Here is a 24,942-nt window from a genome sequence, read left to right on the forward strand (position 1 = left end):
GCCCACAGCCACGCAGGGCCACTGAACACTTGAAATGTGGTCAGCATGGTTAAGGAACTGCACTTTAAATTTTATTTAGTTTTAATTTAAGTTCTAATCACCCATGTGGCCAGGAGGTACTATAGAGGACAGCATGGGTCTAGAATTGTGGTTCTAGAATCACCTGGGGAGCTTTTGAAATCTCTCAGCATGAGGCCAATGAACTCAGGGTTCTAGGATGGCACGCGTACCCAGATGATTCAGGAAATATGTATCAAGATGACAAAAATTAAATGAGAAACATTCAGTCATCAGAGAGAATTGATGGGACTTTAGTTTGAGAAATTGGAATGTAACATGCTGCCTGTGGGCATTTCCTAATTCTTTCTTACTCTTGTGGTGCTGGGGATCCTACCTGGGGCCTTGTGTGTGCTAGGAAAGTAACTCTGCCATTGAGCTACATCCCCAGTCTTTGGTTTAAGATACAGGGCCTTACTGTGTAGCTGAGGCTGGCCTGGAACTTGAGCCTCCTGCCTCAGCCTCCTGAGTGCTAGGTTCAGGTGTACAAGTCCATGCCTGGTATCTCAGTTTTTTTTTTTTTCTTTCAAGTTTTCCTTTTGGATTCTGAGTTTATCATTAGCTCTTCTCAGGTTACTTTACCCTCTGAACACACCTGGGCTGTCACGAGTGCAGGACTAATACTGTATCTCCTCCCAGGATGGCAAACTGTCCTGAATCGCGGCAGTGAGAAGTCTGCCAACATTTTGGATTGCTTTTTGACTTTAAAAACAGAAGTTCCCATCATGACTGAGGAGCAAAAGCAGGACTTAAACCCCCTGACCATAAAGATAAAGTGTGCCTCCTGCCTTCCGTCACAACCTGTACCCATTCATGAACTCGAGGTAAGCATGAAGCCATCCCCCAAGTGAAGAGCACCTCATCCCACCCAGCTGCCCGTTATGCTTCGTCCCAGTAGCCTTCAGTGAGACATGTGAATTAGCATCCACATTTTGCTATTTAGGATCCCACAGGAAGACATGAAAAGAAATTAGTCTCCTGAGATGGGAGCCATCTTATCTGAGGTTTCTCACCGAACTTCTACAAGTGGAGGTTGCTAGCCTCTCTTTAGGAAAGTATGGGCTTCTCTGTTAATAGTGACAGTATTCGGCTAGACAGTTGCTCATTGTGAACCGACTAGCTTTTGTGCTACTGTTTATCCTGGGAATTCCTCTTCACTTTCTTGGTTGGATCTTTGTCTCTTGGACTGTACATCTTCCTCTTCATTTGCTCTTTAGTTTTGCTGGAGCACATCCTTCCAGTAACTTCTTGAGAAAAGGTCAATGGGATATTTCTTCCCCCCATTTTTTTTTTCATATGTCTGAGTATATCTTTTTTTTTCTTTGGAGGTACTGGGGTTTGAACTCATGCTTGCTAGGGCAGGTGCTCTTACCAGTTGAGCCACACTTCCAGTCCTTCATATGTCTGAATGTATCTTTATTCCACCCTCGTACTTGGTAGATATTTTGATTGGGTATGGAATGCCAGGTTAAAAATAATTTTCCTTCAGAGTTTTGAAGACTTTGTTCCATCTTTTTATGTTCTGAGGATGTTCTGTGTTGAAGGTTTATGTGTGTCCTCTTTTTTACTTCTCTCAAAGCTTGTAGAATTTTCTTTTTGTCTTTGAAGCTGCTTAGTTGTTTTAGTCTGAGAATATCTGCAAATACACATCGTACTTTTATTTTGAAATATAGATACACAGGAGACTGTAAAGATTCACCAGAGGACCCATGTGTCATTCACCACTTAACCAGTGTTGTTATCTAACTACAGCATGAGTTCAAAGTAAGAGCATTAATATTGGTGCAGTGTATCATTGCAATCAAGCTGCAGAAATAGTCCATGAGCACAAAGATAGCCCTCATGCTAGCCTTATTCCCTATTCATTTTTTCTATATATAATTTTGCCAACTTGGGATTGTTATTGTTATGCATCGAATTGGGCTTCCCCGCAAAAGCAGTACATTAAATTCCTACCCCCAGAGGTCATTTTACAGGTGAGCATACATACCCCTCAATGGACCAATGTGAAGGTTTTGCTTTTAAAAATTTGTGCATTTTGTTTTTTAACGTGCTGGCGATGGAACCCAGGGCCTCAGCCACCCAAGGGAAGTGCTCTACCACTGAGTCACATCCCCAGCCCGATTCACTTAATTTTTTTAGAAGAATTTTAATTTACAAAAAACTGAGCAGATCATATAAAGAGTTCCTATATGCATATGCCCATTTTCACATTATTAATATCTTACATTAGTATGATAAATTTGTTACCAATAATGAATTAATAGGCCATAATTTATTAAGATTTCCTTAGGGTTTTTAAAAATTGCTGTTTTCATTATAGTGAAACAGAGCTTGTTTGGAGGTTCTAATAGGGGAGCGCAGCTACTCATATACCCTTGACGAAGAACGGTCCTCCTCTATTGGGGATGGTCGTCCTCTTTGACCGAGCGCGCAGCTTCAGGAGGGACAAACATGGAGTAGTGAGGGAGGAAGGGGACACCCGCCTAGCCAGCCAGACTAGCTGAGTTAACGCTGGTAATCAATGGGGTGACAGATGTCACAGCCAGATCCTCTTACATCCTCACGGTGGAGCAGACACACAATTTTCCACTTTCACCGTTTTCAAGCGCACAGTTGAGTGGCAGTAAGTTCACTCACAATGTTATCACCACTGCCTATTTCTACAACTTTTCATCATTCCAAGCAAAACTCTGCCCATTAAACAAGTCCCTATTTCCACCTACAAGCTGTCCCTGGCAATCTCTGTTCTACTTTCTATTTCTATGGGTTAAGGTTGGCTTTAGAACAACTCTATGAGTTAGAGACAGAACAGGACCTCGAATAATCACACAGTTTCTGCCCTTTCATTAGTACTTATTTCACTTAGTGTCTTCAAGTGTCCATGTTGTAGAACATGCTATAATTTCATTCCCAGTTATGGTTGAATAATATTCCATTTTATGCATGTGCCACATTTTATGTGTCCATTTATCAACTGATGTATAGTTGAATTGTTTCCACCTTCTCGCTATTGTGAATAATGCTCTCATGAATATGGGTGTCCATTCACATCCTTTGCCCTTTGCTATGGTTTCTATAGGGAACATCCCCCAGCAAAGGCTCATATATTGGAGTCTCAGTCCCCAGTTGGTGATGCTATAGAGAGATTGTTGGATCATGAGGCTACTACACCAGGGGATTAGTCCATGAATGAGTTCATAGCTGAATGAGCTATTAGGACATGGGCCTGGGTAAGAGGGAGTAGGTCACTGACGGCATGATTTTGAAGGGATATTTTGTTCCTGGACTCTTCCTCTCTCTCTGGCTTCTGGCTGCCATGAGGTAATCAGCTTTCTTCCACCATGCCCATCCTCTTTGATGCTTTTGCCTTGCCATGGGCTTGAAAGCAATCAAGGCAGCCAATCATGGACTGAAACCTTGAACCATGAGCTGAAATAAACCTTTCCCCCTTTAAGTTATTCATTAAGGTATTTTGTCACAGCAATAGAAGGTGACTCACATGGAAAATTGGTACCGGGAGTGGGGTTGTTGATACCAGTGTCAGGTGTGGACCAAGTTCATGTCCAAGAGTTGGCAAAGAATGATGAGTTCAGACTCAAGGGGAAAGTGTAAAGTGGAGAGTTTATTGAGATTGAAAAGTGTAAAGTGGGAGAGTAGATCCCCAGAGTTGGGGGATCCCAAGAGAGGGTACCCAAGAAATGACATGATTTGAGGTTTTTATCCATTCTCTTTAGAGCATTGTTTCAAGGTTATTCACTCTCCCCCTTCTCTGTCTTGTATCTTCTTCTTAAAGAAGTATGTGCGTTGCCATGCCTGCACTCTTTATCTTCTGGCTATCCCCACTTCTGGCCATTTTCCTCACCCTAGCTGCCTACATCCCAAGCTGACTCATATCACTGTGATTATACATAGCAATGTGGTTCAGAAGCCTTTGGAATTGATTTGTGGGAGGAGTTTAGGAAAGTTTTGAGATGCAGGCTAGAGAATCCCTAAAAAGTGGAAAGGAGACAATCCCTGACTCTCACGGGAGTTCAGATCAGAGTGCTGATAGGAATGCAGAGAATAAAGGCTGTGCTCATGAAGTTTCAGATGGGAGCTTCACTAGAGGCCATATTCTATTACACTGAGGCAAAGGACTTGTCTTCATTATTATTATTCTTATTATGAGACGTTGTGTCAAGCTGAATTTAATAGTGACAGACTAGTCTGGCAGAGGATATTTCAAAGAAGAAGAGTATTCAGGCTGTGGCATGAGTATTGCTAGCTGCTTATTTCCCGATTTACAGGAAGAACCAGGAAAAAACATAGAGGAAGGATTTGAAAAACCTGAACTTTAGCCAGAAAAGCAGCAGGTTTAAAATTGAGGCCAAGGAAGGTGTTAAAGAAATTAGTGTGATGTTAAAAAAGAAGCCAAGTACTTTTAATCAGAACAACAGGAAAGATGCCTTGAAGGCATCTCAGGAATTGGCGAGACTCCCCATCAAGGGTTAAAGGCTTTGACTCTGAAAGACAGGAGCTCCAAGAAACTGGTTCACATAGGGCCTCCAGGAAGGCTGATGCAGCCGTGGTCGAAGTGGGCTTGGCTGCTTTCAAGCTGGTGGCAGGCCTTGCCATCATACACACAATGCTGATTTTTCAGGCATGCAGAAAACTAGAAGAGAAATATAATAAACATAAGAGCAGAGATAAATGAAATACAGAATTAATTTGTAACAAATGAAACAAAGTTTATTTTTTTATATCAACAAAATGGGCAACCTGTTAGTTACATTGACTAAAAAAGAGATATTCAAATTACTAAAATCAGACATGAAAGAGCAGATAGTACTAATGATTTTACACAAATAACATAAGCGAATACTATGCCAACACACTGGCTAAATACAACGAAAAAAGTACTAAAGGTGTATTGCAAATACGTAAGTCATCAAAATGAGTGAAGTATAAAAAATCCAGAAACAACTTATTAAAACTAAGTGATAAAAATTCAAAATCTGAATAGATTAATAACTAATAAGAATATTGAATCAATAATTAAAAATCTCCCAACAAAGAAAATTCCAGGACTAGGTGGCTTGATTGGTGAATTCTACCAAATAGAATAAACAGCAAGAAATGTTTTAAAAAAATTTTTCAGAACTGGGGTGTAACTCATTGGTAGATCACCTGCTTAATGTGTGAGGCCCTGGGTTTGATCATCAGCACTGCAAAAACAGTTCTTCAGAGAGAAGGAAAGTGATCAAGATTTTCCTGAGGAGCTGCACAAAGGGAAAGCATTGGGAGGGAATAAGGAAGAATAATTTTCTTCTTATCCTTAATTACTCCAAAAGAAAACAACTGGTCAGTATAATAATAATGACAATATATTTGATGATTATAACTTATGTATGAGATAGGAATGACAACAGTGATACAAGGAACAGGAGGAGGTTTAGAATTATTTTGTTATAACACATGAGTATCTCTTACCCAAAAAATGCTTGGAACTAGAAGTGTTTCAAATTTTGTAGGTTTTTTTTTTTGTTGTTGTTGTTAGAACTCAGCCTAATAAAATTCTGATTTATCAGTGGACATCATTTCACACATCAAACAGGCCAAAATAAATAAATAAATAAATAGTAACTTCATAGGCAAAAAGGGAAAAAAAAAGGAATATTTTACCTTTGGCCTTTAAAAACATCTCATACAAACCAACTACTTATAGTACAGCTAAGTACATACACACAAAAAAGTTATTGGAATGCTTGGAATAAGATTGGTTTTGTTTGTTTTTGCCTTTTCTTGCAAGGTTTTTTTTTATTAATCTCCTTTGAGATTATAATGAACATGGTCACACCACAAGTAAAGTCAGAGTAGGACGCAGAACACTCTGAAGGGTGGTTTGGTCATGTGAGATCATTAAAAATGGCTGACCCCTAACAATATGTACAAAAATATAAACTGTAAGTAGAAATACAAATTTCCTTTTTAAGTACTTTTAAGAAAAAAAAGCAGGGCCTTGGAAGCTTTGTTTTTTCCTCCCCTGTTGCAGATTCATGTTGTGGTTTTGTGGGTGGTGGAGAGCTTGAGTGGGCTGCCTGCAGTGGACAGATGGGCCTCTCTACTCAAAGGTGACCACATTTAGATTCTGGGGCAGGAAGTGTAGGATGGGTAGGTCAAGGAGGTCTTTTTTGTAGTTTAACTTCTCCTTTTTTGCTGTTTAGTTATCCTCATCAGTTTTCTGCTTCTTGGTATCAACATCACCATCCTCATCACCTTCAGCTGCCCATTTGCCTGTGGCTGCTTTCATCTCTATCTTCTTCCTCACCATCACCTTCTTCCTCTCCACCTTTTTCCCCTTTATCTATCTCATTGTCAGCCTCCTGCTCTCCATCTTCCTCATTAGCATTCCCATTGGCTGAATTGTCTCTTCTGTTTTCTGCCTCCACAACTTCCTTCTCCTTTAAGTCCTTGGTGATCCAAGATAAAAGCGAGTGCACACAAGGGAGATATGAGGATAGGTAAGACACCTAAAAAATTAGCTAGCATTTGTTGCCCTCAACACAGAGAAACTAAAGCAGCTACCTTAAAAGCAACTGAGGCCAATAGGAGAAGGGGACCAGGAACTAGAGAAAAGGTTAGATCAAGAAGAATTAACCTAGAAGGTAACACCCACGCACAGGAAATCAATGTGAGTCAACTCCCTGTATAGCTATCCTTATCTCAACCAGCAAAAACCCTTGTTCCTTCCTATTATGGCTTATACTCTCTCTACAACAAAATTAGAGATAAGGGCAGAATAGTTTCTGCCGGGTATTGAGGGGGTGGAGGGGAGAGGGAGGGGGTGGAGTGGGTGGTAAGGGAGGGGGTGGGGGCAGGGGGGAGAAATGACCCAAGCATTGTATGCACATATGAATAATAATGAAAAAAAACCAATCTGTAAAAAAAAAAAAAAATCCTTGGTGATCTCAGAGCTGGTGTCCCCAGCTACATCTGACATGGTGGGACACACTGGTGATCCAATGTAACAGATGAAAAAGAAAGCTAGAGTTTGGGGACTTTGGTGAGAAAGCTGCTGGAGTATGTTGTGGAGGAGGAGGTGCTGCAGAGGTGGCTGTGGCCTTGCAAAGATGGCTTTTCAGAACAGCCAATGGGTGTAGTTTTTGACTTTGGAACATTTGCATAGATTTTGCTAACTAAGCATCCCTAATCAAGAAATTAGGGATAAAATCTGAACTATTCCTAAACCCAAAAGTTCTCAAGCACCATGTTACTTTGAGATTTTGGAGCATTTTGGATCTTCAAATTGGGGTGCTTGACCTGTGTAAGGTACTTGCACTGACTATGAAGAAGTATAGTGTTATCTGAAAGCAGACTTGGGTTATTGCTTATAAATCTGTAGGCAAAATCAAGGGTAGCCACTTTAAAATTTTAAAGTATTGACTGGCACACAGTGGCCCAAGACTGTAATCCCAGCAACTTGGGAGGTAGAGATCAGGAGAATAGCAATTTGAGACCAGCCTGGGCAAAAAGTTCACAAGACTCGATCACAACTAATGGCTGGGTGTAGTGGCAGACACCCCTTATCCCCAGCTATTCAGAGAAGTACAATTAGGAGGATTGCAGTCCTGGCTGGCCTGAACATAAAGCAAGACCCCCATCTCAAAAATAACCAGCACAAAAGGGCTGGAGATGTGGCTCAAGAGGTAGAGCCTAGGAAGGATGAGGCCCTGAGTTTAACCTCCAGTTTAAGTATAATAAATTGCTAAGGAAACAACATGGAATCATATAAAATGCTCAATTAAAACCACAGGAGACAGAGTAAGAGTGGAATTAAAAAAATAAAGAAGGAGGAACATGAATAGAAAATAGTGACAAATGTGGTAGACACTAATTTAACTATAGCAATGATAGCCTTAAGCAGCAGTGGTCTAAGTATACCAATGGGGAAAAAAAAAAAGACTGTGAGAGCAGGTAAAAACAAATAAACAACCCAAAACTCCAAGACCCAACTATATGTTGCCTAGAAGAAACTCAATTTATTTACTTATTTTTGCAGTGCTGGGGATTGAATTCAGGGCCTCAAGCATGATAGGCACTCTACCAGTGAGCTACACCCTCAGCCCAGAATATAATACACAAAAAAATATAAACACAAAAAGGGTGCAAAGAGGTATACCATGCTATAATTAATAAAAAAAAGAATGCCTGAGTATCTCTATTTACTCCAGAAGCAGCTGATTTCAGAACAACAGTCATTATCAGGAATAAAAAAGGACATTACCTACATAATACTCTCCAAGAAGTCTTAACAATCCTTAATGTGTATATTCCTAACTAATAGATAAGTGCAAGAAGAAGTAGATGAGTCTCATTGTAGTTGAAGTCTTCAACACCTTTCTATTAGTAATTGACAGATCTACCAGGCAGAAAGTTACCAAAGGTGCCATTGAGCTCAATAATACTGAGTAGCTAGATTTGATCAACATGAGTAGAATACTGCAGCTAACAGCAGAACACACATTATTCTCAAACTCACATGGAACATTCACCAAGACTACATTCTGGGTTATAAAACACACCTTGAAGCCAGGTGTAGTGGTACATGCTTATAATCCTAGCACTCAGGAGACTGAGGCAGGAAGATCTCAAGTTCAAGTCTAGCCTGGGCCACATAGCAAGTTTGAGGCCAGCCTCAGCTACATAGATCTTGTCTCAAAAAAACAAACTAAAACAAAAACACTGTGTAAAGTGTAAAAGAATATAAATCATACAAACTGAGTTCTCAGACCACTAAGGAATTAAACTAGAAATTGTTAACAGAATGATAACCACAAAGTCTCCAAATACTTGGAGACTAAACAACATACTTTAAAATAACACATGGTTGAAGAAGTTTTAAAATATTTTGGATATACAAAAAACTCTTAAAAGTAAAAAAATAAGAAAGAGAACAGCTTTATTAAAACATGTACAAGACTTCTTCACCAAAGATGTGGATGGGTGAGCCAACATGTAAGATTACAAGCATTTGACTCTGCGAATGAGAAAAGCCGGGGTAACAAAGGAGAGACTATGTTCTGAAGATAAAGAGGAGGAACACTGGGAATCAAGAAAGAGGTAACATGACAGCTGAAAAGCAACAGAGAAAAGAGAAAACAGTCCACAACTCCAATCCTGGCACCCCTGGGTGAGGGTAAGCTGAGATGTCCCTGGCAACAGACTGGCAATTCTAACTGCAGGATAAGCCCACACCTCCTTAAACCTTAAACTCAGTGTGGGGTTTGGTATGACTGCTCCTGCATGGCAGGCTAGTTTCAGAGAAGAATGTTGCTCCTATTGTCTCTGAGTTATAGTAAGGCACTATCTTGAGAGAGGGTCTATTGTTTGAGACTGAGCTTCTCTGAGTATCACTGTAGAAACAGAACACTGAGCCCATCTGTGGTGAAATGTTGACCTTCAGAACCTGCCTCCAGGCTATATGTGTTTGCTGCTAGATGGGACCAAGAGCTCTGAGACCAGGATCCTCATATCACAATTTCTTCCAGCCTTCTCCTGGTGATCTACTTGATAGGGTCTGAAAGCAGTGAGTCTGACAACCTGAGTCCTGCAGTCTACCCCCACTCCAGCCCAGAACTCGGTATTCTGTTTGCTTCCCTTGCTCTCTGAGGCATTCTAGAGATACTACAGGCTTGGATGCTTGCTGCTCCTGAAGTCACAAACTGGGGGAGGAGGAAGCTTGTGAGGTAAGTAGAATCTACCCAGCCAATAGGCTTCAAAGTGGCTTGCAGTACACAAACAAGGGAAGCTTCTAAAGTGAAAGTCCAAAAATGGACTTACCTCACATTCACCCCATATACAGCAACAACCTTTACACTAGGAACTACAAGGGACTCCAGCTAGTTTTCCTTAGAGAGGTGCTGGGCATCAGGTCTGGTACTCTGAACATATAGATGAATGACTATTGAGCTATACCCCCAGTGCAGTGTGAGAAACTGCACCTCAAACTAGCCACTACACAGTCCTTCCTGAACATTGAGAATACTTCAACTCAAAGACTAGAGATGATTAAAACTTCCAATCAACAACTTGGCCTCAAATGTACAAATCCCAATGAAAAAAACATAAGAAATATGAAAGGAATAAGGTAATATGACTACTCAAAACATCAACAACTTAATTATGGACACTATTTTTGGTGAAGTGGATGTGAGCCCTGACAATTCAAAACAATGATTATAAAATGATCTCTGAAATTAAACAGGACACAAGTGCCTGAATGAATTCCAAGAGAATACAGATAAACAGCTGAATGAAATAAGAAAAACAATGCAGGATATAGAAGAGGAATTTAAAAAAGACATAGAAACCCTGAAAAATAAAGTTGAAATTCTGGAAATGAAGAAAAGCTCAGTGAGTCAAATAAAACTCAGCTGAAACCATCATCAACAGACTGGATCAATATAAGACAGAATATCAGGGCTTGAAGATAAGATAGATGAATTAGAACATTTAGATAAGAAGAAAAGAAAGTACAAAAGGAATATGCAAAACCTCTGGGATGCTCCTAAAAACCAAACCTATAAATCATGGACAGAGAAGGAGAAGAGGTGCAAGCTAATCTTTTCAATCTTTTTAAAGTATATTCAATAAAATAATAGTAGAACATTTCCAAAATCTTGAGGAGATAGTTATCCAGATACAGGAGGCTTTTAGGATACCAAACAGATAAGAGCAGAAAAGAACCTCTCCATGGATATTATAGTTAAAACAGTAAGTATACAGAATAAGAAAAGAATATTGGAAGCTGCAAGAGAGAAGTGTCAAGTCACATATAGGGGCAAATCCATTAGAATAAATAACAGATTTTTCAACAGAAATTCTAAATGCAAGGAGGGCATGGAATGATGTCTTCTAAGCCTCAAAAGAAAGTAATTGCAAACATAGATTACTGCATTCAGCAAAGCTATCCTTTATAATTGAAGGGGAAATGAAAACCTTCCACGATAAACAAAATTTAAGGAATTATTGGCCACTAAGCCAGCACTGCAGAAGATACTTAAAGGAATCCTACACATAGAAGAGGAAGATAAACACAACCATGAAAATATAGGAAAAAAACAAATCTCACTATATGATTAGGAAAGAGAATGATAATTAGGAAAGAACCAAAACTATAAAAACAACAAAATGGCAGGAATTACTATAAAACTTTCAATAATAACTCTGTTAATGGTTTCAATAGTCCAATCAAAAGACAAATATTGGTGGATTAGATCAAAAAACAAGGCCCAGCCATTTGTTGTCTACAAGAAACATACCTCACTGACAAATACAGGAATAATGTGAAAGAGAGTCTGAAAGCAAGCAGAAGTAGTTATACTCACTCAGAAAAGACAAAGGTCATTTCATATGTATAAAGGGAACAATCCATCAATAACAACTATAAACAAATATGCACAGAACTTTGGTGTACCCAGTTTCTTAAAACAAACACTACTGGACATAAAGCACAGATAAATCCCCAACAATAATAGTGAGTGATGTTAACACCCTGCTTCACCAGTAGGTAGGCCATCTGAACCAAAAAAATCAACAAAGAAACTTCAGAATTAAATAGCACTATAGATCAAACAGAGTTAACAGACATCTACAGGATATTTCACCCAATGGCCACAGAACGCACACTTCATAGCCCATGAAACTTTCTCTAGAATAGATCATATTTTAGGGTATAAAGCAAGTCTGACAAATGCAAGAGGAACTACAGAAAATGTCCAAACACATGGAGGCTGAACAATATACTTTTGAATGATATCATTCAAAAGAAATAAAAGGGGAAATAAAAAATCCCTAGAATGAAATGAAAATGAAAACACAACTTGGCAGAACCTTTGGGTCACAGCAAAGCCAGTGTTAAAAGGAAAGTTTATAGCTGAGTACCTACACTAAAAATTCAGATCTCAGAATAATGATGTACCTGAAGCTCTTAGAAAAACCAAACCCCAATTCAATAGATGGAAAGAAATAATAAAGATTGGGGCAGAATTGATTAAACGTAGACTAAAAGAACAGTACAAAGAATAGAAGAAACAGAGTTGGTTCTTTGAAAAGATAAACAAGATTGACAAACTCTTAGTGAAATTAACCAAAAGAAAGAGGGAAAAGACCAAAATTAATAACATTAAATGTGAAAAAGAGGATTCACCAATACCCATAATAGTCAGAGGATAATTAGGGAGTTCTTTGAGAGCTCATAGTCTAATAAAGAAACGGATAAATTTCTACAAAAAACATTTAACAAAATTCAATGTCCTGTCATGATAAAAGCCATGCAGAAACTATAAGGGATTACCTCAACGAAATAAAGGCTATCTATGACAAACCTTTAGCCAACATTGTAGTAAATGGGAAAAAACAAAGCATTTCCTCTAAAATCAGGAATGAGACAGGGTGTCTACTCTCTCCTTCTTATTCAGTATAATGCTTGGGTTCTTACAGCAATAAGGCAAGAAAAAGAGGATACAAATAGGAAAAGTTCAAATCTCTATTAGCAGATGATATGATCCTATACTTGAAATACCCTAAAGACCCCATCAAAAAGCATTTAGATCTGATAAGCATTTTTGCCAAGGTAGCAGGATGCAAAAATCAACATACAAAAAATCAGCAGCTTTTCTATATGCCACTTACAAACAGGCTGACAAAGAAATCAAGAAAACAATCCCATTCACAATAGCCTCAAAGATACCTACTAATAAATTTAACTGAGGAGGTAAAGGTGTCTACAATGAAAAGTATAAAACATTGAAGAAAGAAATGAAAGATGACACTAGATGGAAAGACCCCTCATGCTCATTTGGCAGAAGCAATATTGTGAAAATGGCTGTATTACTGAATGCAGTCTACAGGTTCAATGCAATCTCCATCAAGATTCCAACAGCGGCATGTTGGATATGACTGAAGTACTTTACATGCATGTATGAAAATATACTAATGAACCCTGTTAAAAAGTGTAAAAAATATAAAGGAGTCTGGAGGGGAATAAGAATAAAAAGGTAATAGAAAGGGTTAATTTGATCAAAGCACATTGTATGTATGTATGGACATAACACAATGAACCTCCTTTAAGCAATTAATATTTGCTAATAAAAAAGGAAAAGATGTATCAATGATAAGCAAGCACATTAAAGATGCTCAGATCATGTCATTAGGAAGTTACAAAGTTAGTTCACAAACCTACACTAGTGAATTGCAACTTAAAAAGAGGCATTTATTTATTATTTACAATCTGCAGTGGTATAGATACTGCTGGACACCTATTAAAATGCCAAAATCCAAAATGCTAACAACTGTAAATACCGGCAAAGATGTGGAGCAGCAGGGACTCCTGCTCATTGCTGTTGGGAGTGCAAAACGGTGCAGCTAGCAGTGTTTAAAAATGAAATATAAATCATGACCAAGTGGAATTTATTCCAGGTATGCAAGGCCAGCTCAGTATTTAAGATAAATTAATGTAATTCATCACATCATATGGGATGAGGGCCTACCATGATTTGATTATGTCTGTAAGAACTCTGTGTCAAGCTAAGGTCACACTCTGAGGAATCAGGGTTGGGATTTCAACATATCCTTTGAGGGAATCCAATTCAACCTATGGCAGCTCCCTGTTGTTATGTCCCAAAACATACTCGTGGGTTCTGGGGATTAGGACGTAGGCATCTTTGGAGGTAATTATTCTACCCAACATAGTGAGCACAGTTAATTTAGGTCTGTGTCTGATAATTCCAATATCTGTTTATATGTTTTGTTGTTTCTGCGGGTTCCCATTTATGGTATCTTGTTCAGTATATCTATTTCTCTTTGTGAACTTGACATTGTATTAGAAAAAACATACCTTGTAGAAGTAATTTGAGGCCCAGGATTTGTTATCTTTCTTCAAAGAGGATTTTTCTTCTGACAGGTATTGAGGTGTTAATAATTCAGGACCTCCTTAATTTAACTTCAGTAATTTGCATTTTCTAGGCCATCCACTGCCTGATAAGGAGGGTTATACTCTGTTAGAAGGCTGCTTTACTTCTGCTCTATCTCTAGTAGCTCTGATACTCACCTTTGGCAGTCTCTATCCTTATGTTTTTATCTTTGGAACCAGAAACCATGTTCATCCTCTCAGAAGTCTATTCTGAAACTGCAAGACACAGTATTAAATGCTAGACTCACATCTCTGGATTTCTTTCTTCTTAGGTCTTGGCTCAGGAATTTAATTTTTCTATGTCATTTATGTCTTTCAATGACTTTTGGAAAAGATGGTGGCGATCTTTATTTTTTTTTTCCTGATTACTTTTCACAAGTCTTAACTGTCCTGCTATTGCTAGAAGTCTATTATCTTTTGAAAAGATAGACTAATATTTATGCAACTTAAGATTTATAAAAAATGGATTCACATGGTACAGAGAATTCTATCTACCCACACTGGCATCTCACCATGGCACTGTTTCCTTATTATTAGCAACTTGCAGTAGTATGATACAAGTTAGAATTAATGAACCAATACTGATACATTGTTGTTAAAGTCCATAGTTTACATGAGGCTTCCTTTGGTGCTCTGCATTCTATGAGTTTGACCAATGTAGAATGATCACCTGTAACATAGGGAGTAGTTTTCACACCCTAAAAATCCCTTATGTTCTGCCTACTGGACACTCCCTCTCCCCTAGCTCCTGGAACCCTCTGATCCTGTTCTTGTATCCATAGTTTTCCTTTTCCTGAGTGTCACATGACTGGAAAAGCATATGGTGTCTGGGCATGTATTTCTTTGAGTTTATTCTTAATTGGAATCTGTAATTTATGTCTTTTGCCAAAATTAGATTTTCAGTCATTATTTCTTCAAATATTTTTTCAATACCACATTTTTCTTCTTCTCTTTCTGGGACTCTGATGATATATATATGATATTCTTTGATACTGTCTCACAGGTTCCTAGAACTCTGTTTACTTTTTCTTTCTGTTCTCAGACTATGTATTTTCTATTCTGTCTTCAGGTTCACTTACTCTTTCCTCTGTCATCTCCATTTTGTTCTTAGGACCATTCAGTGAATTTTTAATTTAGCTATTATATTTTTCAGTTCTAAAGTTTCTGTTTGTTTCTTCATTGTACTTTCTATTTTCTGAGACAGGCTTTCTTTCTGGATATTTCTGTCAGTATTTGCTATTGCTTCCTGGAGCATGGCTGTAACAGAAGTTTGAAGTCTGGTAATTCCAACATCTGGGTCATGTTAGACTCAGCATCTCCTGATTCTCTCTCCTGATGATCAGTCAGACTTCCTGGTTCTTTGTGTGTCAAGTAATTTTGGATTGTATCTCAGGCATTTTAAATATTGTGTTATGAGACTCTGGGTCTTGTCTAGCCCTTAGAGATTCTGATAATTTTTACTGTTTTACTTGATAGCATTCCTGGTTAGGGTCAAGCAGAGAATTCTCATTCTTCTTCTGTGGACTGTCCAGTTCTAAAGATTTCACAATGGAATTCGGATCTGCTCTGTGTGTGCTGTTCTGGGCCAGCCTGGGACCTGGGTGGTGCTCTGCTCTGCATTTACTCTGGCAGGCTGCCATAAGAACAAACCCACGGCTCAAGGACAAGTCCATGCAATTATCATAGCTTTATGGATTTCCTTTTCCAGCATGTTCTCCAGCTCAGTCCCCTTCCTGGTCCTCTGGCTAGAAAGCTGCAGTGTGAGGTCCACTGTGACCATGTGCCCTGGTGGCCTCTGAGGACACAGGGCTGGAAGACAGAGAAGGAGCAGTGGGTTCTCCATAGTCTGTCAGAATTCCCCTCTTAAGAGTTTTAGGTGCCTCCCCAGTTGATGATGTTGTCACTAGATGGTAGCTTCAAAACTTGAACTTTTCTAGGGCAGGCCAGAGGAGGACAACAGGGCAACAGGAGACATCCCCTACTCTCTCTGTCCCCCCCCAAGAGACATCTTCTACTCCTTGGAGTAAAAGATGTCCTAAATCTGTCCTAAATCCCATTTTTGGGATTTAGGCTTCCTTTGAATCCAGTCTGAGACAAAAAGGAGAAAACAAACCTAAGAAACTTTGTGTTTGTTGTACTTCAGGTTTGATGCTTCTCCAAGCTTCTCGCTGGCTTTTTTGCTCAGAGTCTTCAGGAGGCCGCCCCATGAGTTCTAGGCCGTAGTCACCGGAGAAGCAGGGTGGGCTGTGTTTACTTCATTGAACCAGACTGGCAGGCTTCTATTATGCTATTTTTAATTGTTTTTATTATCGATTTATAAATATACTTTTAATATTCTGGATATAAGTCCTTTGCAGATACTGTCTTAGTCAGGGCTGCTATAACAAAAATGCCATAAGTTGGGTGCCTCATAAATTACAGAAATTTACTTCTTGTAGTTCTGGAGTTGGGAAGTCCAAGGTCAAGTGCCAGCACACCCAGTGTCCTCCTGGATAACGCCTTCTCCCTATGTTCTCACATGGCAGGAAGCTGAGCTGGCTCTCGGGCCTTTTATAAGGGGACTAACCCCAATCTTGACTGTGACTCCTCATAGCTTAAATGCCTCCCGAAGGTTCCACCTTCTACGACTGTCACATTGGGATTTGGCTTAACACGTGGCTCTGGTGGGGACCACAAGCATTCTGACCATGTGGACTGGAGTAGAGTTCAGGGATAGGGCACTTGCCTAGTATGTGCAAGGCCCTGGGTTTTATCCTAAGAACAAAACAGAAAACATTCAGGCCATAGCACATATACGTATTATAAATACTTTCTGCCAATCTGAGGCTTGCCTTTAATTTTTTTAACAGTGTCTTTGATGAAGTCTAATTTATCAACTTTTTCTACCATCCTTGATGATTTTGTGTCTTGTTAAATTTTTTTCTACCCTAAATTCAGGAGGACATTCGGCTTTGTTTCCTTCCAGAAGATCTATATTTTAGCTTTTATGTTTAGGTGTATTTTCCTGACCATGAAAATCTTCTTTAATTTATTTCTGGAATGTTTTATAGTTGTCAGCTTTCCTTTAATTTCTATTGTGTTTTTATGCTAGTCTAAGTAGAAGTTTTTAAAATTGTATTTAAAACTAGTCTTTGCTAGTAAGTGGAAATACAATAGTGTTCTTCCTTGATGATCTTTTATTTTCTTAAACTTATTTTTTATGTTGGATCATTCCAATCTCTTCTGCCTCTGTGTATCTGATTTTTTCTGGTGGCTCCTTTTCCTTAGGAGTTTTGTGATTTTTTTTTTAACTGTGATTTCATGTTCAATAGTACTTTCATGATAGGAATTCTTTGAGGCCTTGGCTAAAAGTGAATTTCTCCAGAGATATTTTTTAATCTCTTCCAGGTAGCCAGGTACTGCCTTCCATTGGTGGTGCTGGGGATAGAACCCAGGGCCTCAGGCATGCTAGGCAAGCACTTTCTTGCTAAGCCACATCCCACTGGGATTACCTTTGCTAAAAACCTGCTTATCTACTTTTCTGAACCAGCTTGGCATTGGAACTAGAAACACAAGTCTGAACAAGACACACAACCTATGTTCCTGGCACTTGCAGTCTGGGAGGAAGAAAATAATGATTAGCCATCATCAAACCTTGTCTTCTGTCAGCCGCATTCATGTACATGATGCACACATGCCTGCGATGACCTCGCAGTGTGCTCTTTCTTGTGGAGGACACTTAGGCTCTGGGGATGCAGGTAGCGAGCATGCTGAATGTGAGCACCCTGTGCTGGGCGTCTCCCTCCTGAGTGTGACTTGCTGTCATCTGCTCTCTCCTAGAGGCTATGTGCACCTGTATACTGCAGGTACCAGTTTGATAAGACTCCAGTTCACAAGACCAAGGGGGAGCCCCATGGGACACATGTATACTTCCAGGACATCAATGTCATCTTCCTTGGGGCCATGCACCTCAGTGACCTGAGGGAATACCTAGAGGGACCCCCCATGGTGGTGGAAGTCCATGACCGGGACCGCAAATCAGAAGAGTATTTCCGTAAGCCCACCCCATTTGGGGAGGACCCCCTGGATCCATACTTTAACCTCCAGGCTCTCATCTCTCTCAAAGAAACAGAGAAGAACCCCTTTGAGTCCCAGAACAAGACTTGGGACCCCTATGGGGTTGCCCGGGTCAGTTTTGCTGACCTCCTCCTTGGCCACAAGTACTTGAATCTGGCTGTCCCCATCCACAGCTGTGAGCCCAACTCTGCATGCCACAGCCAGGACACCAGGAACAAGAAGGCTGTGGGATTTCAGGACCCTACAGATGTCCTCCAGCTCAGCCCAATGCCCATGGGCAACTATCTGGAGGCTAACTCTCAGCTCAAGCTGAGAGTGGACATTGCGGTGCCCCTCGGTGCTGGGGCCAAATCCCCTGATATAGACCTCGTGGGTACCCAGTTTGGCCGCATAATTTTTGTGTTTGATTCCAAGAAGCTGTTCCTCCTACGTAGCCTGCTGCAGGACATCACTAGAATCAATGCAAAGGCCTTGGAACTGGATTCCTACCCCACCAAGAACATCCAACAGATCCTGTCAGCCTTCAAGATGAGGGTGAAGATTCAGGACCAGGAGGACCTGGACGTGCTCACTGGCTTCCACCTGGTGGATGGGAAGATCCACCTCTTCATTCTGGAAGGCTTGGCAGACCAAGGCTTGAGGCGGCTGTGGGAAAGTCACCAGAGCAGGTGAGTAGATGACATGACATTCTGGATATGGAGGGAGTGGAATAGTCTTTCAAAGCCAAGGTGAGGAGGGTCAGTGTTCTGGTCTTTGAGAGGGAGATACTGATTCAGTTCCCCTCAGGGTTTATTGTCAGCTACTCATCAAAGGTCAGTAATGGGACTTGAGAACAGGCACAATTTTTGCCTTTGGTGGAGGTGAAGTATTTAGGGGCACACAGAAGACCTGGTGGTCCAAAAAAATGAATCCTCCCCTAAGACTTTGGAGTGAAGGCTATGCTGGCTGCCCAGGAGCAGAATGTTCTGTATTAGGTTTTAGTTCAACCCAAGGAAGACCAATCTGAGTGAACCTGGTGGGGATATAGCTGCAGGAATTTGCTCTTCTCTGGAGGCCTCTAGGACACTGAGATGCCCACTCGGGGGACACAATAGAGGGTCTGATTCTGGGCTGGAGCAGCTGGCATTTCATAGTTCTATCCCTTAGTTTTGTTGACATGACAATTGTCTTCCTTTCATAATTTTCAAGTATCCTTGTTTGAGTAAATAGGGTCTTATTCTTTAGTGGGAGGGCCTCCATCTGTCTTCAGAGTTCACATGCCCCAAACTCCATATGCTGACAGCAAGGAGTCCAGAAGCTTAGTGTGTCTACCTCGAGAGGGGCTGCAACATTGTGGGGGTCTGTCCTGATGTACTGATAAGCCAAGAGACCCAGAGACAAGCTGGCCCATGTCAAGGCAATGTACGGAATGACCAAAAACACACATCCATATAAACGTGTACGTAAATGTCCACAGTAGCGTTATACATAATCATCAAAAAAAGTAGAACTGACCCAGTCCCCATCTGATTGCAGCATGTGGTATATCCATACAACAGAGTATTATTCAGTGAAAAAAGAACTGAAGTACTGCTACACTTACTTCAGCATGTACAAACCTTGAACACATTATGCTAACTAAAAGAAGCCATCTGTTATACTGTTACTAGAATCTGAGATCCATATTGCTCCCCACTCTACCAAAAACCCAGGAGATAGAAGCTGGTGGAAGGAAACAGGTTTATTCTAGGCTGGCCCTGAGGTCGATGGAGGAGACCTCTTCCTCTCAAACCTCCATCTTTAAGAGCTCAGGAAATGCAGAGTGCAAAGGGACAGAAGAGGTTACAATGAGACAATTGGCAGGAAACCATGTGCGGGTGGAGTCTTTCTCTTCAGAGCACCTTCTCCTTCCCCTCTTCCTGAAATTGTCTGGATCTCAGGCCTTCTGTGTGTCTTCATTTTCTTTTTAGAAAAACCAGTTCATATGAACACGAGGAAAGAATGGGTCACTAAAATGGTAGGGGAAAGACTGGGAGGGAAATGCAACTAAGGTCCCCAGTTCATCACCTCACACCCCAGTTTCCCTCCTCCAAAATAATAAACTTAGTGAGTTTGTTGCTCTGGACACTTTTCTATAGTTTAACATTCATGGTATAAATATGGCTTCTGCCTGCACTGTTACAGTATGATTCCATTTATAAGAAATGTCCAGACTAGGCAAATCCATAGAGACAGAAGTAGATCAGTAGTTGCCAAGGACTCAAGGGAGGGAAAATGATGGGTCATGGATACAGTTTCTTCTTGGAGTGATGAACGTGGTCTAGATAGTGCTTATAGTTGCACAACATGGTGAATATACTAAGAAAGACTCCATTGTGCACTTTAAAAGATTGAATTTTATGGTGTGCAGTAAGGAGTTTGGCCTTGTCCAGAACAGGTCTGGCTTATGCTTATGTGATCTATGTCACACCTGAAGGCTGGCTGTGGCAGAAATCCCAGCAGTTTGATTAAGGTGGGGGCTTTGGGTCATGCAGTGTCAGTTGATCTAGACACTGGTTCAGCAACTTGGACAGTCAGTCACCCAACCAGCCATGTCCATGGAGTGGAGCACAGTAAGAACTACAGCCTTAAGACTTGGGTGAACATCCCTGTGTGGCAGTGTTCTTGAATGTTGTCCCCCATCAATGCCAACATGGCAGCATCTCCTGACTCCATGAGGAAAGGGCAGCAGAGGCATCTGGTATTTGGAGCCATCCCTGACTTAGCCTTGGCTGATTTTAATCTATAACCTTTCCCTGTAATAAACCTTAACTGTGAGGATAACAGCTTTAATGAACTCTGATTCCTTTTAGTGAATTAAACTTGAGGGTGGTCTTAGGAACCTCCTGAACTTGAAGTTAATGTCAGAAGAAAGGGTAGTCTTGGGGGGGCTATGCTTTTAGTTTGCAGTTTGACTAACTCTGAGCATATAATATATGAATGCTATCCAGAAGCTTTTCAGTGGCAAGAATAATATGATATATATATATATACATACATGTGGGCTGGAGTTATATGTAGGAAGTATGAGGCCCTTGATTTGACATCCAGCACTACCACAAACAACTAAAAAATTCATATGCTTGGAAATTAATAAACATATTTCCAAATAATGTGTGGGCCCAAAAGAAATCACAATGGAAAGAGACATTTTAAAATTGAACAATAGTAAAAATCTATAATATCTATCTGTGGCATGGTGTAAAAATATTACTTAGAGGCTCAAAATGGAGGTAAAACCTCTTCCTGGGCATCTCCAATCTGACTCTGGCCAGCATCCTAAAGAGTTATTTTTCAAAGGAAAAGTTTTACATGTAGTCTGATTTCATGGTTTTCTTTATCTTATGGGTCATTTTGATGTCAAGTTTAAGAATTCTTCAAAAGGTCCTGAGTATCCCTCCTATGTGCTCTTCTAAAAGTGCTAGTTTTATGGTTGACATTTAAATGTATGATCTAGCTTCAATTAATTGGTATAAAAAGTTTGAGTTTGGTCCTTTTTTTTGGCATATAGACATCCAAATGCTCTGGCAACATTTTTTGGAAATTCCTCCTCCTCTTCCTCCTTCTCTTCTTTCTTCTTCTTCTTTGTCTTCTTTTTTTGTGTGTGTGTATTCCTTGGGATTTTCTTCACAGACCATGATGTCATGTACAACTAGGGATGATTAAATTTCTCCCTCTCTAGTCTGTAGGCTTTTACTTCCTTGTTGTGCTGGCTAAGACTTGCAATACTATTTTCTATAAGTGGTGAGAGCTGATGTTCTTGACTTGTTTTGATTATTCCCTACCACATGTGACCTCAGTGGAAAGGTTTTGTAGATGGTGCTTTATCAGTTTGAGAGACTTCACTCTGTTTCTGATTTGCTGAGAGCTTTCTAATAAGCTGGCTCACAGAATTCATGAATATCAATTCCAGGTAGACCAAAACTCTGCTTTTAAACGTTGAACTTTGGTAGTTATACACTCACATGTTGCAAAAATAATAGATTTCATGTCCCCATTACCCAGCTCCCCCAATGGTGACATCTTCTATAACCACAGTGCTTCATTGATTGACACAGTGCAACTAACTAGACTACAATGATCTAAACTTACTCAAATTTCACCAGAAAAACCTATTTTTGAAAAGCAAAACTAAAACTTTTAGATGAAAATATAGGAGAATATATTTATGACAGCAGAATAAAGACTTCTTGAAGAAGAAGGAATACAAAGAATAAGGGAAAAGACTGGTAATTTGGCTATTTAAAATCAATACCTTCTGTTCAACAAGAACTCATATACGTTGCAAAAACATAAGCCACAAACAGAAAAAAAATTTGCAATGTGTTGAACAGAGTTAGTACCATGCCAGATAGGGTGGCGCACACCTGTAACCCCCAGCACTGAGGAGGCTGAGGCAGGAGGATCCTAGGTCCAGGTCAGACTGGGATACATCACAAGAGTCTGTCTTCAAAAAAAAAAAAAGTTCTTTGAATCAATAAGACAACAATAAAAACATCCCCTGGAAGAACAGGCAAATCACTTCACAAAAGAGGAACTGCTAGTGACTGCACACAGCTTTCTGGAAAGGGATAGGCGGGTGGGCACAGATGTCCAAGTGAGGAATGGCACACAGGCAGTGACAGAGCAGGTGGGTGGCTATTGCCAGAAGGCAAAGTGTGAGTAATGCCGGAGCAGGGGGTGGTGGCAGGAGGTGCTGGGCTTACAGGGGTGGCAAGCAGCAGGGAGGAGGCAGAGGGATTAGCTGACTTCAGTGTTATTACTGTCAATTCCCTGTCAGGGCCTCAGGTTGTGAATTTACTAAATGCATTTGCCAACAATTTGTTCCTTTCTTTTGTTTTAGACAAGTCAAAATAAAACCAAATCTCTGCCAGAACAAAGCCACCAAATGTTTCCAGTACCTTGCCTACCACCTTCTCTTGCAGGATACTCCCCTCCGAGCACGGAGCATGCAAGGTGCTGTACGACTCGCGGCTGCTGTTCCGCCACCGGCTCTACACCGACCTGGAGACCATCCTGTACCGCGTGCACCTGTTCAGGCCCCTGTTGCTGCTCACGCGGCACGCGGGGCTCTATGTGCGTGGCGTCGTGCCGCGCAGGGCCTTCCACGCGCTGGCGAGGTGGGCGTGGGGTGAGAGGGATAGCAGGCGGGCCTCTACCTCCTTAGATAGCAGTGTAGGCTCTTCTGAGACAATGCCAGGATGTTCTGGCAGAAGAAGGACCCACCAGTTTTGTGGCCTGTGATGTTGCTATGTTTGCTACCCCTCAGAACAGCCTAGAAGCACCTGAGGAAGAAGGGCTGGCTAAAATCCATTTTCCTGGGGAAACCATGAGTTTCTGCATCATCCGCAGACACAGCTTCCCTTCCAGAGCTGATACTTTGCCTCTGCCTCCTCCCTAAGCTTAGTGCCACCCATCCTCTCTGCTCCTCAGTAAGTGAATGCACAAAGGTCTGGCTCTTCCTGTAAGTGGTGCCTTTGTCCCAGGTGACCTGGGGTCTCACCACCTCTTTATGGAACAGCTTCTGACCAGTGGTGGCTCTTGGAGGAACCAGTCCCCTCTCCAGAAGCCACAGTTCAGGTGCAGAGGACACAAGGAAGGGGTGCAAGGGTAGCAAGTCTGTGTACAGTCCCTGGGGTGTAGGAGAAGCCTAGGGAGGGCAGGAAAGGCTGACACTGGGGAACCAGCAGCTTGTTCATCTGAGAGCTTCTTGCCAGTTCCCGCAGGGTGCAACTCCCATCTTCCTCTTTATAGAGCCAGCTGCAGATCTGGGTTGCTGGCCTCAGCGATAGCTTGTCAAATGTATTAATAAAGGAGAAAGAGAATAAAGGAGTTGAGGAAACAGAACTTCAGGATGGAGAGTAATGGAGAAAGAGCTCCATTACTGAGAAGGCTTTTCATTTTTTCCTTACCCTCACCACTATCTCTGGTCCAGGTGTAGAGGAGTAATGAAGCTCTCAGTCAGGGAGGGGCATGTGGAGGTGCTGGGACACTGGACATCCTGAGACTTGACTGTCATCAGCTGGAGAGGCTGGATGCTGTCCTGCCCGGTTCATGATGGAAAACAGCTAGGGTTCTATCAGGGAAAGGAAAGAAAGCTGTTGTTTATTAAGTGCATTCTGCATTTGGTAGCTACATCCACAATAGCTTTATTCCTCTCTGCTAGTTAAGGAAGCAGTTCAGAAAGGCCAAATGAGAGGCAAAGTCCACCACCCTTGGCACCCACCTTGCCAGCCTTGGGAAACAGTGAGCAGCACACAGCAGTTTCAGGACATGTCTTTTGGTCAGCAGCATTGTGGACCAAAGGCCCACTGCAGACTAGGCCTGGAGACGGGGGTCCTGGTGGGGAGGCAAGATGATCATGCAGGCCTTGAGCTTCGCTCAGAAGTAAGGCTGTGTGCATGTGGCCCACTCCGGTACGGGAGGATCCTGAGATCCACCCTACTGATGTCCAGCATGTCAGGGTTTCTCCACAGTGGGGAGTGGATTGATGAAGGAAGCACTCAGAGTAGAGCCCTTCATTTCTGGGAGTTCCAATAAAGCAGGAGGAAGGCCAGCTCGTAGAATGGAATCCTGTGACCTGATGCCAGCTAGTCCATCTCTCTGAGTTTTCATTCCTACTGTAAAATGGGGGTGGTTATACCTACCTTGCAAGTGAGACTGAGTGGGTGGCCGGTCTTTGTTCCAGAGTCTATGACATCTGCTACAACAGCACCAGGCTCAAGGAGGTGATTGTAAGAGGACTGCTGCCTTCCTCTGCTATGATCAAAGACCTGAGTCAAGAGTTTGGGATGCCCATTTCACAAGAGGATCTCACAGATGCAAAACTGCTAGTCATATCATCTCTGCCCTCTCTC

At 41.2% G+C, this 24,942-nt stretch overlaps 1 protein-coding gene across 1 annotated transcript; it reads left to right on the forward strand.

Annotated features, from left to right (window-relative positions):
• Window positions 1-403: 403 nt before the first annotated feature.
• On the forward strand, window positions 404-23,329 carry LOC141411412 (uncharacterized protein FLJ43738-like). The gene is made up of 3 exons (XM_074042901.1): window positions 404-881; window positions 17,831-18,735; window positions 23,011-23,329. The coding sequence occupies exons 1-3, from the start codon at window positions 552-554 to the stop codon at window positions 23,327-23,329; spliced, it is 1,554 nt and encodes a 517-aa protein (XP_073899002.1). The 5' UTR covers window positions 404-551.
• Window positions 23,330-24,942: the final 1,613 nt, after the last annotated feature.

This window comes from Castor canadensis, chromosome 10, assembly GCF_047511655.1.
Source record: "Castor canadensis chromosome 10, mCasCan1.hap1v2, whole genome shotgun sequence".
Taxonomy (NCBI): Eukaryota; Metazoa; Chordata; class Mammalia; order Rodentia; family Castoridae; genus Castor; species Castor canadensis.